This window comes from Oncorhynchus keta, chromosome 34, assembly GCF_023373465.1.
Source record: "Oncorhynchus keta strain PuntledgeMale-10-30-2019 chromosome 34, Oket_V2, whole genome shotgun sequence".
Taxonomy (NCBI): Eukaryota; Metazoa; Chordata; class Actinopteri; order Salmoniformes; family Salmonidae; genus Oncorhynchus; species Oncorhynchus keta.
In genome coordinates this window covers 12,773,846-12,787,557 of record NC_068454.1, presented here as the reverse complement: position 1 = coordinate 12,787,557, position 13,712 = coordinate 12,773,846, and the positions used below count along the sequence as shown (strand labels likewise).

At 43.0% G+C, this 13,712-nt stretch overlaps 1 protein-coding gene across 1 annotated transcript; it reads left to right on the top strand.

The window, feature by feature from the left end:
- The first annotated feature begins 743 nt into the window (after positions 1 to 743).
- Positions 744 to 13,611, top strand: ecrg4a (ECRG4 augurin precursor a). The gene is made up of 4 exons (XM_035749091.2): positions 744 to 1,113; positions 4,391 to 4,438; positions 4,535 to 4,704; positions 8,012 to 13,611. The coding sequence occupies exons 1-4, from the start codon at positions 1,044 to 1,046 to the stop codon at positions 8,159 to 8,161; spliced, it is 438 nt and encodes a 145-aa protein (XP_035604984.1). The 5' UTR covers positions 744 to 1,043; the 3' UTR covers positions 8,162 to 13,611.
- Positions 13,612 to 13,712: the final 101 nt, after the last annotated feature.

Below are 13,712 nucleotides of genomic sequence, written 5' to 3'. Positions count from 1 at the left end.
ACCACAGGGCTTTTTGGGTTGGACAGTTTGTATTTTGTCCTGTCGTTCAGTCAATGTAATTGTAGAATACAAGGGTTTCTGGTTTCTTTAATAGCTGATTCTAAGATGTGTTATTGATCCGGCAAATGTTTTAGAACATCTACTCATTCAAGGGTTTTATTTTTACTATTTTCTACATTATAGAATAATAGTGAAGACATCAAAAGTATGAAATAACACATATAGATTCATGTAGTAATCAAAAAAGTGTTTAACAAATCAAAATATATTTTATATTTGAGATTCTTCAAATAGCCACCCTTTGCCTTGATGACAGCTTTGCACGCTCTATCATGTTTATGCTTCTGCTCTTGTCAAAAAAGGTTGGAGAAGTGGTTTATCCATAGATCTCCATGTTGCATAGCTAGTTCTTTGTGCTGATATTCTCTCTCTCTCTCTCTCTCTCTCTCTCTCTCTCTCTCTCTCTCTCTCTCTCTCTCTTCTCTTTCCACACTGCTGGGTGCACTTACTCATTCCACCATTTTGACACTCAGCAACGTTAATTCTGTCGACTTAATTGGGTGGTAATAATTCAGAGGTTTAAAGTTTGCAAGTTCACCTTTGGTATACACTGTATAGGGAGAACAGCAGCTATACGGTTAAAATTCCTCTCTCACTGCTGCTGTACTTACTGGATGGAAAAGAACCCCAGGCACACATTAACATTCCTCTCTCACTGCTGCTGCTGTACTTACTGGATGGAAAAGAACCCATTAACATTAACACACATTAACATTCCTCTCTCACTGCTGCTGCTGTACTTACTGGATGGAAAAGAACCCATTAACATTAACACACATTAACATTCCATTAGAAGAAAAAACACTACTTCAGTCAGGCCTGTTTCTGTGGGTTGGATTTTGGGATAAACGACATTAAGCCACTACGGGCCAGTTTCCGATCGGAACGTTTGGCTCGCGGCCCCAACTGCGCCCCCTGTATCTGTGTGTTTGTGGTGTGTGTTGCCATTAGAAGGGTCAGAACGCGAGAGCGAAGGGGACACCATGGCTTCTCAGCGGCTTTATCTGAGGTTGGTAGGGCTCACCGCTCTGCTCACATTGCTGGCCCTCGCAGGTGAGGTAACTTCTCTCTTCCTGTCTACCTCTCTCTCTAGCTCCTTTCTTTCAACAATCTTCCTGTCTACCTCTCTCTCTAGCTCCTTTCTTTCAACAATCTTTCTGTCTCCATCTCCTCCCATCTATCACTCTGTCCCACCAAACCTCCTACTATGCTAGATAATTTGATTTCACCCATATGGAACCAAACTTAGATTAACAAAGCTTCTGAAGCACTGAACTGTTTATTCATATAGTTATTTAAAAACTTCAAGTTTGAAGGTTGATGATATGTTTTATGAAGTTTTATTGGGTATTTGAATTATCTAAGGTGAGTTATTTTTGCATAATGCATGACTGCGTAACACATTTCTTTCTCTTGTGTGGTTGTGAAATCTAGCTTGAAATAAATACCTATTCATGTTACTATACTAGAACTAGTTGGTATTGTTAAATCTCATGGCTCCTGGGGGGGCAGGCAAAGGGCAACAGTCTGGTTTCAGTCACTGATAGTGTAGGACAGCCAGTGTAGTTGGTACTGTTAAATCTCATGGCTCCTGGGGGTGGGGGGCAGGCAAAGGGCAACAGTGAGAAGGAACATTCCTATGACACACATATAAGAGGCAGGACCGTGACGACACCAATGAGAGGAAACAATTCATTTCCTGACTTAGCAGCAGAGACGGATTGGCTGTCTAGATGTGCAAGGAGTTGACTCCTCCTAGTAGGAGGGTATATATATAGGTGCTTGTGTAAACATTTATTTGTCTTTGCAGCTGTTTGACCCAGTGGGGAATAAACTTTCCTGCTGAAAGGTGAATTTGTCTCCCAGTGTCTGTTGGAAAGCAGACTGAACCAGGTCTTTCGCTAGGATTTTGCCTGTGCTTGGCTCTATTCCATTTATTTTTTTTATCTTAAACAAACTCCCTAGTCCTTGCCGATGAGGAGCATACCCATAACATGATGCAGCCACCGCCATGCTTGAACATATGAAGAGTGGTACTCAGTAACGTGCTGTGTTGGATTTGCCCCAAACATAATGCTTTGTATTCAGGATAAAAAGTGTAATTCTTTGCAGTATTACTTCAATGTCTTGTTGCAAACAGGATGCATGTTTTTGAATATTTTTATTCTGTACAGACTTCCTTCTTTTCACTCTGTCATTTAGGTTAGTATCGTGGAGTAACTACAATGTTGATCCATCCTCAGTTTTCTCCTATCACAGCCATCAAACTCTGTAACTGTTTTAAAATCAACATTGGCCTCGTGGTGAAATCCCAGAGCAGTTTCCTTCCCCTCCCGGAACTGAGTTAGGATATACGCCTGTATTTTGTAGTGACTGGGTGTATTGATACACCATCCAAAGCGTAATTGATAACTTCACCAGACTCAAAGGGATATTCAGTGTCTGCTTTTCTTTGTTATCTAATAGGTGCTCTTCTTTGTTATCTAATAGGTGCTCTTCTTTGTTATCTAATAGGAGCTCTTCTTTGTTATCTAATAGGAGCTCTTCTTAGTTATCTAATAGGTGCTCTTCTTTGTTATCTAATAGGTGCACTTCTTTGTTATCTAATAGGTGCTCTTCTTTGTTATCTAATAGGTGCTCTTCTTTGTTATCTAATAGGTGCTCTTCTTTGTTATCTAATAGGTGCTCTTCTTTGTTATCTAATAGGTGCTCTTCTTTGTTATCTAATAGGTGCTCTTTGTTATCTAATAGGTGCTCTTCTTTGTTATCTAATAGGTGCTCTTCTTTGTTATCTAATAGGTGCTCTTCTTTGTTATCTAATAGGTGCTCTTCTTTGTTATCTAATAGGTGCTCTTCTTTGTTATCTAATAGGTGTTCTTCTTTGTTATCTAATAGGTGCTCTTCTTTGTTATCTAATAGGTGCTCTTCTTTGTTATCTAATAGGTGCTCTTCTTTGTTATCTAATAGGTGCTCTTCTTTGTCATCTAATAGGTGCTCTTCTTTGTTATCTAATAGGTGCTCTTCTTTGTTATCTAATAGGTGCTCTTCTTTGTTATCTAATAGGTGCTCTTCTTTGTTATCTAATAGGTGCTCTTCTTTGTTATCTAATAGGTGCTCTTCTTTGTTATCTAATAGGTGCTCTTCTTTGTCATCTAATAGGTGCTCTTCTTTGTTATCTAATAGGTGCTCTTCTTTGTTATCTAATAGGAGCTCTTCTTTGTTATCTAATAGGTGCTCTTCTTTGTTATCTAATAGGAGCTCTTCTTTGTTATCTAATAGGAGCTCTTCTTTGTTATCTAATAGGAGCTCTTCTTTGCGAGGTATTGAAAACCTCCCTGGTCTTCATTCACAGCTCGACTGAGGGACCTTACAGATATGTGTGGTGTACTGAGATGGGATAGTCATTTAAATATCATGTTAATCACAATTATTGCACACAGTGAGTCCATGCAACTTCTGTGACTTGTTAAGCACATTTTTACTCCTGACTGTATTGAGGCTTACCATAACAAAGGGTGTGAATACTTATTGACTCAAGTCAGTTCAGCTTTGCATTTTGTATTCATTTCTAAAAATTCTTAAAACTAAATTTCACTTTAGCATTGTGGGACCTTGTGTGTAGGTAGATCAGTGGAACAAAGTCTAAATGTAATCAATTTTAAATTCAGGCTGTAATACAACAACATATGGAAAAAGTCAGTGTGTGAATACTTTCTGAAGACACTGTATATTCTAAAACAGGAGACAAGTGACAATGGACTTAATGTGTCACTGAAAACTATCTGGCCATGGAAATTCCATGAATCCCTTTCACCTCAAAAGGCTTTTCTAGCTGTCTCTTTCCCACCATTTTAATGAGCGAGACGGGTTGCCTAGACAGGGAAGAAGAGAGAAAGAGGGAGAGCGAGGTACGGAAAGAAAGCAGACCAGGCAGATCTCTCAGTGGAAAGTCTCATTCATCATTCATGTAAATGTGAGGCAGCAAATAGCAAACACCCCGCCTCCTCTCTAGACAGAGTACTACTGTCGGCAGATTAAAAAAAAGTTTAGTGGGGAAATTGCTGATTTGCAACTTAGACTCCTGCAAGCCATTTCCTATAGCCTCATCCATGTGCTCCACTTCTGGCTGTTTGAGTGTGTGTGTGTGCTAAGCCTCTACTGAATGAGCTGGGATTTATCACACCACAATCTAACTTTATAATCACAATGGACTTACACTACAGTAGTCTCCATTCCTTGCTAAAGGGATTCTAGGCTAAACATTAACCCACATTAACCCACATTAACCCACATTAACCCCACTAAGTGTTCTATTGACTCTCTTTATCAGATGTTTCCAGTGAGAGCAGCCTTCACAAGATCCTGAAGAAAAGAGATGGTAATATTCACAGATAGTTTTTACATACACACATTTAACACTGCACCTACTTTACATTCTACTGCCATTACAAGTCTCCTCTCTGCCTCCCTCCAGTGGTGGGTGATGGTAGCGCTTCACCTAAGTACAGGGTGGCTGTTGCTCCCGCCAAGGCTAAAGAGTTCCTGGCCAAGCTACAGCGGCCCAAGAGGAACATTTGGGACCGCAGCAGGCCAGATGTGCAGCAGTGGATTATGCAGTTCATGTACATGGGCTTCGACGAGACGGTGAGCGGGCCAAGAGGGTTGAATAATAAATAATAATAATAATTTGGCAGGTGCTTGCATTTGCCGTATTTCACACATGTACAAGTGTGTACTTGTGTGAAATGGGAATGTGTTTTTTTTGCATATTCCAACCCCCTGAAACAGCGAAGAGAGGGGTCACGGAATGGGGTAAGGCCTTGAGTTTAATCTGACACTGTGACCTAACCCTACTATGGGCCATTATCATAGTATTGCATATGTTATATGATTAGGTCACAAGGTTGTAAAAACTCCTGGCCCCAGATATGGGATAGGGTAAACAGTAATACGCTCCGTAGAAGAATAGGCCTATGAGAAACAGTCCACTGCACAACACACTAGTAGCCACCCACAGCTACATGGGGGAGAACAGACATTATACAAAGCACTAAGATCTAAAGTAACTGTGTGAGAAAAACTCATATTATGGCAAAATGCCAGTGTACTAAGTCGAATCAAATCTATTCATCTTATACACAGTTTACCGCTGGTAATAAAGGCCCAGCGAAATGCCTACGTGCCTATGTGCCTAGGGTGCCTACGTGCCTATGTGCCTAGGGTGCCTACGTGCCTACGTGCCTAGGGTGCCTATGTGCCTAGGGTGCCTACGTGCCTACGTGTATACGTGTCTACGTGCCTACGTGTATACGTGTCTACGTGCCTACGTGTCTACGTGCCTACGTGCCTACGTGCCTACGTGTCTACGTGTCTACGTGTCTACGTGTCTACGTGTCTACGTGTCTACGTGTCTACGTGTCTACGTGTCTACGTGTCTACGTGTCTACGTGTCTACGTGTCTACGTGTCTACGTGCCTACGTGCCTACGTGTCTACGTGTCTACGTGTCTACGTGTTTACGTGTCTACGTGTCTACGTGTCTACGTGCCTACGTGTCTACGTGTCTACGTGTCTACATGTCTACGTGCCTACGTGTCTACGTGCCTACATGTCTACATGTCTACGTGCCTACATGCCTACGTGTCTACGTGTCTACATGTCTACGTGTCTACATGTCTACGTGCCTACATGCCTACATGCCTACGTGTCTACGTGTCTACGTGCCTACATGTCTACGTGCCTACGTGTCTACGTGTCTACGTGCCTACGTGTCTACGTGCCTACGTGCCTACATGTCTACGTGTCTACGTGTCTACGTGTCTACGTGCCTACATGTCTACGTGTCTACGTGTCTACATGCCTACGTGCCTACGTGCCTACGTGTCTACGTGCCTACGCCCTCAACAATGCAGTATATTAATCAATGACAAGTAGTAGAAGAGGTAGCATAGTAATAATGGACTGTACTTACACACACAGGCAACAGTGCTGTGCAATTGTTTTCTATTGATTCTACTACCGTGTGCGTGTGTGTGTGGGTGTGAGCAAGAGGGTTGGATGTGTGGTTAGTCAGTGCAAATCATTTCTAAGGTGCAAGGTGGGTGGGTGGGTGGGTGGGCGGGCGGGAGGGAGGGATAATGCCCAGGCTAATTTGTTGTCGTTATCAGACTAGATAAAAGCAGATGGATGTTTCTGTCACAGCGGGACCTAGAGACTCTATTCAAAGAAGATAATTATTCTCCACCACTATGGACATCACTGGGCCTGACACACCTTGACTACACACACGCACGCAAACACTTTCAAGCTTTTTTTCCCTCTCTAGCTATGTTTCTTCCAGATCAATGATTCCAATGGAGATCTTTAGAAACACCAGGACCAGGGAGAAAATATCTGGCAAAAACAAGTCAGACAGAATGACAGAGATTGGGGGAGACGAAACAGAGAGACAGACCGAGAGAGAGAGAGGTAATTGAGAAGTAGAGGTTATGAATAAAGTAAAGGAAGGAGAAAGTTGTTTGCTCCTCAGTTTTGTAGACAGTTGACAGCTGCTGTAGACAGCTCCTGTAGACAGTTGACAGCTCCTGTAGACAGTTGACAGCTCCTGTAGACAGTTGACAGCTCCTGTAGACAGCTCCTGTAGACAGCTCCTGTAGACAGCTCCTGTAGACAGCTGACAGCTCCTATAGACAGCTCCTGTAGACAGCTCCTGTACACAGTTGACAGCTCCTGTAGACAGCTCCTGTAGACAGTTGACAGCTGCTGTAGACAGTTGACAGCTCCTGTAGACAGCTCCTGTAGACAGTTGACAGCTCCTGTAGACAGCTCCTGTAGACAGTTGACAGCTGCTGTAGACAGTTGACAGCTCCCGTAGACAGTTGACAGCTGCTGTAGACAGTTGACAGCTCCTGTAGACAGTTGACAGCTCCTGTAGACAGTTGACAGCTCCTGTAGACAGTTGACAGCTCCCGTAGACAGTTGACAGCTGCTGTAGACAGTTGACAGCTCCTGTAGACAGTTGACAGCTCCTGTAGACAGTTGACAGCTGCTGTAGACAGTTGACAGCTCCTGTAGACAGTTGGCAGCTCCTGTAGACAGTTGACAGCTCCTGTAGACAGTTGACAGCTCCTATAGACAGCTCCTGTAGACAGTTGACAGCTCCTGTAGACAGCTCCTGTAGACAGTTGACAGCTCCTGTAGACAGCTCCTGTAGACAGTCGACAGCTGCTGTAGACAGTTGACAGCTCCTGTAGACAGTTGACAGCTCCTGTAGACAGTTGACAGCTCCTGTAGACAGCTCCTGTAGACAGTTGACAGCTGCTGTAGACAGTTGACAGCTGCTGTAGACAGTTGACAGCTCCTGTAGACAGTTGACAGCTCCTGTAGACAGCTGACAGCTCCTGTAGACAGTTGACAGCTCCTGTAGACAGTTGACAGCTCCTGTAGACAGTTGACAGCTCCTGTCGACAGCTGACAGCTCCTGTAGACAGTTGACAGCTCCTGTAGACAGCTGACAGCTCCTGTAGGTCAATCAGTAGGACTGCTTTAATGACTTCCTGGGTATGTGTGATTTCCTGTTGCCTGAACCGGCCTCTCTTGCTGTTGGATCCGACAGCCTCTGCATTTTAAACCATGTTGGTCTATACTCTGCATAGCAGCTGTCCTGTTCAAGTCATCTCCAAAACATCTGCTGACTAGCAAATCAACCCCCTAGTCCCTTATCCCCTATCACCTTACCCCCTAGATCCTTCTCCCTTACACCCTCGCTCCTACTCCCTTACCCGCTAAGCAATCAAGTAGATCTGATCGGTATGAGCAACAAGTTGATTGCATAACCCTGCTCTCTAATGAGTGGAGTGGAAATGTTACAGTATTTTTTGCACATTTCCAATGTTTCAGATCTTTTGAGTTGGGCTAAAGTTGAGAGGTTGTGGTCGTGTTTCCCCCACCAGAGACTGGAGGCGGACCTGTCCTACTGGATGGACCACGCGCGGTCCAGCGATCAGGGTCGCCAGCACCATTATGACGAGAACTCTCCCATTGGACCCAGAGACAGAGGGGCACACCGTCACGGAGCCGACGTCAACTACGACTACTACTGACTCAACATGCTGTCTCACTCCCTCTCTCAAAACGCAAGACTAACCTCTGTCTTCCTTCACTACTTCTAACCCCCTCTCTATTTCTCCCTCATATAGTGTGCAACTTCTTTTCTTTCTTTGTATACAGTTGACTTTCCGTTAAACAACACCTGGACAAACATTCTTGGGTTGTGCATCAGCTCATGCTTTTCACTCGTTTCTAACCCATCCCTTAGGGCCAAGACATTGTGTGGCGTGCCACAGGGTTGGATAATGGGACCTTTGTTATTCCTAATCTATATCAATGACCTTGCTGCTGTGTCTTCTACAGTACTTCCCCATTCTCTTTGCCGAGGATACCAAGTAGATTTTTACCACACAATCATTTGTATTCACTAATTAACGAAGCCAACTCAGGCATGGACACATTTTCTGAATGGTTCCAGATAAACAAATCATCTTTAAATGTAAAAACCTCTAACTTTATTTTATTCACTAGTAAGGATAAGAAATGTGGTTAAAATAAAGAGCCAGAATCTCAATTGGTGGGAATGAAATGGAACAAGTCACATCCACTAGATTCTTCTGAGTTATAATTGATGAACAGTTGTCCTGGAATGATCAAATTCAGTTAGTTCTACTAGATTCTTCTGAGTTATAATTGATGAACAGTTGTCCTGGAATGATCATATTCAGTTAGTTCCACTAGATTCTTCTGAGTTATAATTGATGAACAGTTGTCCTGGAATGATCATATTCAGTTAGTTCCACTAGATTCTTCTGAGTTATAATTGATGAACAGTTGTCCTGGAATGATCATATTCAGTTAGTTCCACTAGATTCTTCTGAGTTATAATTGATGAACAGTTGTCCTGGAAAGGTCATTTTCAGTTTGTCTGCAGCAAAGTGGTGAAATCTGTTGGTATTAGTGGTTTGGTTCATCAGGCTTGCTTCCTAACTCTATACTATATCGTAGCTTAATTTACCATATCTTATTTACTGTAATATTGTCTGGGCCAGCACATATGCCTCCTATCCACACAAATTACTCCTTATACAAAATACATTTGCAAGACTAGCCTCCTCCTCTAATTACCTGGCTCCATTTGCACCTTTGTTTAAGAAACTCCAGAACTTGTATATTTACAACAGTAACGTACACAAAACATGCACTTTCATCTACAAATACTCAATCAAATTCAATCAAATGTATTTATGAAGCCCTTTTTATATCAGCCGATGTCACAAAGTGCTGTACAGAAACTCAGCCTAAAACCCCAAACAGCAAGTAATGCAGATGTAGAAACATGGTGGCTAGGAAAAACTCACTAGAAAGGCAGGAACCTAGGAAGAAACCTAGAGAGGAACCAGGTTCTGAGGGGTGGCCAGTCCTCTTTTGGCTGTGCTGGTTGAGATTATAACAGTAAATGGCCAAGATGTTCAAACGTTCATAGATGACCAGCAGGGTCAAATAATAATAATAATCACAGTGGTTGTAGAGGATGCAACAGATCAGCATCTCAGGAGTAAATGTCAGTTGGCTTTTCATAGCTGAGCATTCAGAGTTAGAGACAGCAGGTGCGGTACGGAGAGAGTCGAAGACAGCAGGTCTTCAAGGGAGCACATCCAGTGAACAGGCTCAGGGTTGAAACAGTTGGGGGAGCAGCAACACGAAGAGGTGGATTGGGGACAGCAAGGAGTCATCAGGCCAGGTAGTCCTGCGGCATGGTCCCAGGGCTCAGGACCTCTGGGAGGGGAGGGAGAGAGAGAGAATTACAGGGAGCATACTTAAATTCACACAGGACACTGGATAAGAAATACTCCAGACATAACAGACTGATCCTAACCCCCCGACACAAACTATTGCACAATAAATACTGGAGGCTGGTACAGGAGGGGTAGGGAGACACTGTGGCCCCGTCCGACGATACCCTCGGACAGGGCCAACCAGGCAGGATATAACCCCACCCACTTTGCCAAAGCACAGCCCCCACACCACTAGAGGGATATCTTCAACCACCAACTCACTACCCGGAGACAAGGCTGAGTATAGCCCACGAAGATCACATCCACGGCACAAACCCGAGGAGGGCGCCAATCCCGGACAGGAAGATCACGTCAGTGACTCAACCCACTCAAGACATGCACCCCTCCTAGCGATGGGATGGAAGCGCACCAGTTAGCCAGGGACTCAGCCCCTGTAATAGGGGTAGAGGCAGAGAATCCTGGTGGAGATTAGGGCTCCGGCCAGGCAGAGACAGCAAGGGCAGTTCGTTGCTCCAGTGCCTTTCCGTTCACCTTCACACCCCTGGGCCAGACTACTCAGGCTAGCACTGGAGTAATATGATACATTTTTGGGGTTCGAGTCAAGATTCTAGCAGCCATGTTTAGCACTAACTGAAGTTTATTTAGTGCTGTATCCGCGTTTCCAGAAAGTAGAGCATTGCAGTAGTCTAATCTAGAAGTGATAGAAGCATGGATTAACTTCTCTGCATCATTTTTTGATAAAAAGTTTGATTTTTGCTATGTTACGAAGATGGAAAAAAAACTGTCCTTGAAATAGTCTTGATATGTTTTATCAAAAGAGTGATCAGGGTCTAGAGTAACGCTGAGGTCCTTTACGGTTTTATTTGAGACGACTGTACAACCATCAATATTAATTGTCAGATCCAACAGAAGATCTCTTTGTTTATTGGGATCTAGAACTAGCATCTCTGTTTTGTCCGAGTTTAAAAGTAAAACATTTGCCGCCATCCACTTCCTTGTGTCTGAAACACAGGCTTCCAGGGAGGGCAATTTTGGGGCTTCACCATGTTTCATCGAAATGCACAGCTGTGTATCGTCCGCATAGGAGCGAAAGTTAACATTATGTTTCCGAGTGACATCACCAAGAGGTAAAATATATTGTGAAAACAATAGTGGTCCTAAATCGGAACACCAGAACTTACAGTTGACTTTTCAGAGGACAAACCATCCACAGAGACAAACTGATATCTTTCCGACAGTTAAGATCTAAACCAGGCCAGAACTTGTCCGTGTAGACCAATTTGGGTTTCCAATCTCTCCAAAAGAATGTGGTGATCGATGGTATCAAAACCAACACTAAGGTCTAGGAACACGAGGACAGATGCAGAGCCTCGGTCTGACGCCATTAAAAGGTCATTTACCACCTTCACAAGTGCAATCTCAGTGCTACGATGGGGTCTAAAACCAGACGGAAGCATTTCGTATACATTGTTTGTCTTCAGGAAGGTAGTGAGTTGCTGCGCAACAGCTTTTTCTAAAATTTTTGAGTGGAATACCGCTCGGACAGTTTATCTAAACCCTTCAATGGATTCTTCCAGGTTAATTACTGAGATCCATCTATAGTCAGGTCCATAAGTATTTGCATCATTTTGGCTGTGTATGCCACCACAAAGGATTTTGAAAGGAAACAGTCAATATGTGCTTTAAGTGTAGACTTTCATCTGTAATTTAAGGGTTTTGTCAAAATGATTATGAACTGTGTAGGAATTAAAAAACATTCATACATAGCCCCCAATTTTATGGGCTCAAAAGTAATTGAACATATTAACATAATCATGAAATAAATTGTGAGTTTTAATACTTGGTTCCAAATCCTTTGCAGTCAATGACTGCCTGAAGTCTGGAACCCATAGACATCATCAGATGCTGGGTTTCTTCCCTGGTGATGCTCTGCCAGGCCTTTACTACAGCTGTCTTCACTTCCTGCTTATTCTTGGGGCGTTTTGCCTTCAGCAAGTGAAATAACATGCTCAATTGGATTCAGGTCAGGTGATTGACTTGGCCATTGCAGAACATTCCACTTCTTTGCCATAAAAAGGTATTGGGTTGCTTTCGCAGTGTCCATCTGCACTGTGAAGCACTGTCCAATGAGTTTTGAAGCATTTGGCTGAATCTGAACAGATAATATATCCCTAAACACTTCAGAATTCATCCTGCTGCTTTTGTCAGCAGTCCCATCATCAATATATACAAGGGAACAAGTTCCATTGGAAGCCACACATGCCAATGCAATAACACTACCTCCACCATGCTACACAGATGAGGTGGTATGCTTCGGATCATGAGCAGTTCCTTCCCTTCTCCACACTCTTCTCTTCCCATCATTCTGGTACAAGTTGATCTTTGTCTCATCTGTCCACAGGATGTTGTTCCAGAACTGTACAGGTGTTTTAGATGTTTTTTGGCAAGCTCTAATCTGGTCTTCCTGTTTTTTTGAGGCTTACCAATGGTTTACCAATGGTTTACATCTTGTCTTCTCTTGACTGTTGACTTTGACACAGATACACCTCCCTCCTGGGGAGTGTTCCTGATCTGGACAACTGTTGTGAGGGGGTTTTTCTTCACCAGGGAAATAATTATTCTGTCATCTACCACAGTTGTTTTCTGTGGTCTTCTGGGCCTTTTAGTGTCCCGGAGCTCACCAGTGCGTTCTTTCTTTTTAAGAATGTACCAAATAATTGATTTGGCCACACCTAAGGTTTTTGCTATCTCTCTGTTGGGTTTGTTTTGATTTTTCAGCCTAATGATGGCTTGCTTCACTGGCAGGGACAGCTCTTTGTACTTCATATCGAGGGTTAACAGCAACAGATTCCAAATGCACACTTGAAATCAACTCCAGAACTTTTGTCTGCTTACTTGTAAATGACCTAATGAGGGAACAACACACACCTGGCCATGGAACAGCCAATTGTCCAATTACTTTTGGTCCCTTTAGAAGGGAGGCAAATATTTGCAGTGCTGTAATTCCTACACCGTTCACCCTCAAATTAAAGCTGAACGTCTGCACTTTCAGCTCATATTCATTATTTCATTTCAACTCCAATATGTTGTGGTAGACAGCTAAAATAATAATGACTGTATATAACACAATACACTGCGATAACCTTTACCCCCTCCACTGCTACATCTCACAGTCAATTCTCTGTCAGATACAGAGGTACCATACTCTGAAACTTTTATTTTTACATTGCCAAAGCATAATCTCTCAATAACTTCAAGTGAAGACTGGGGGTCAGCCTGATGAATCAAACTACACAGTAATCTCCATTTATGCTAACTCTCACACATTTAAACAAAACACTTTGTGTGTGATTACTGCACAATTCATTTATACATTTATAATTAGGTTTTGTTATGTTTTAACAAACTAATTTTATTTGTGTACTTATGTCTTGTAAAACAATGTGTAGGCGTGTGGTTTTCAAATAACACATGCACACAACACCTTCCAACAACACCTGCACACCGTTTGTATTTTCTCTATCTCTTGTTTATTCGATGCAAAGAAATTCAACTAAACTGTCCCCTCTCTCACACTTCTCCCCAGTCTAATCGAATGGCCCCCGGCTCCTGCTCCAGATCTGGCTTTAATCTTCCTATCGCTTTACACCAGCTGCTGTTCTGTTTGTTTGTCGAGGATCAGTATCAATAAAGACTGACTCATTGCTCAGCCTCACATTATTGACTAACCTCCCCACCTCCAGATTGGAACTACCACCAGAATAGTTAACACCAAGGTTTTTAGAAGTGACACACACACACGGGA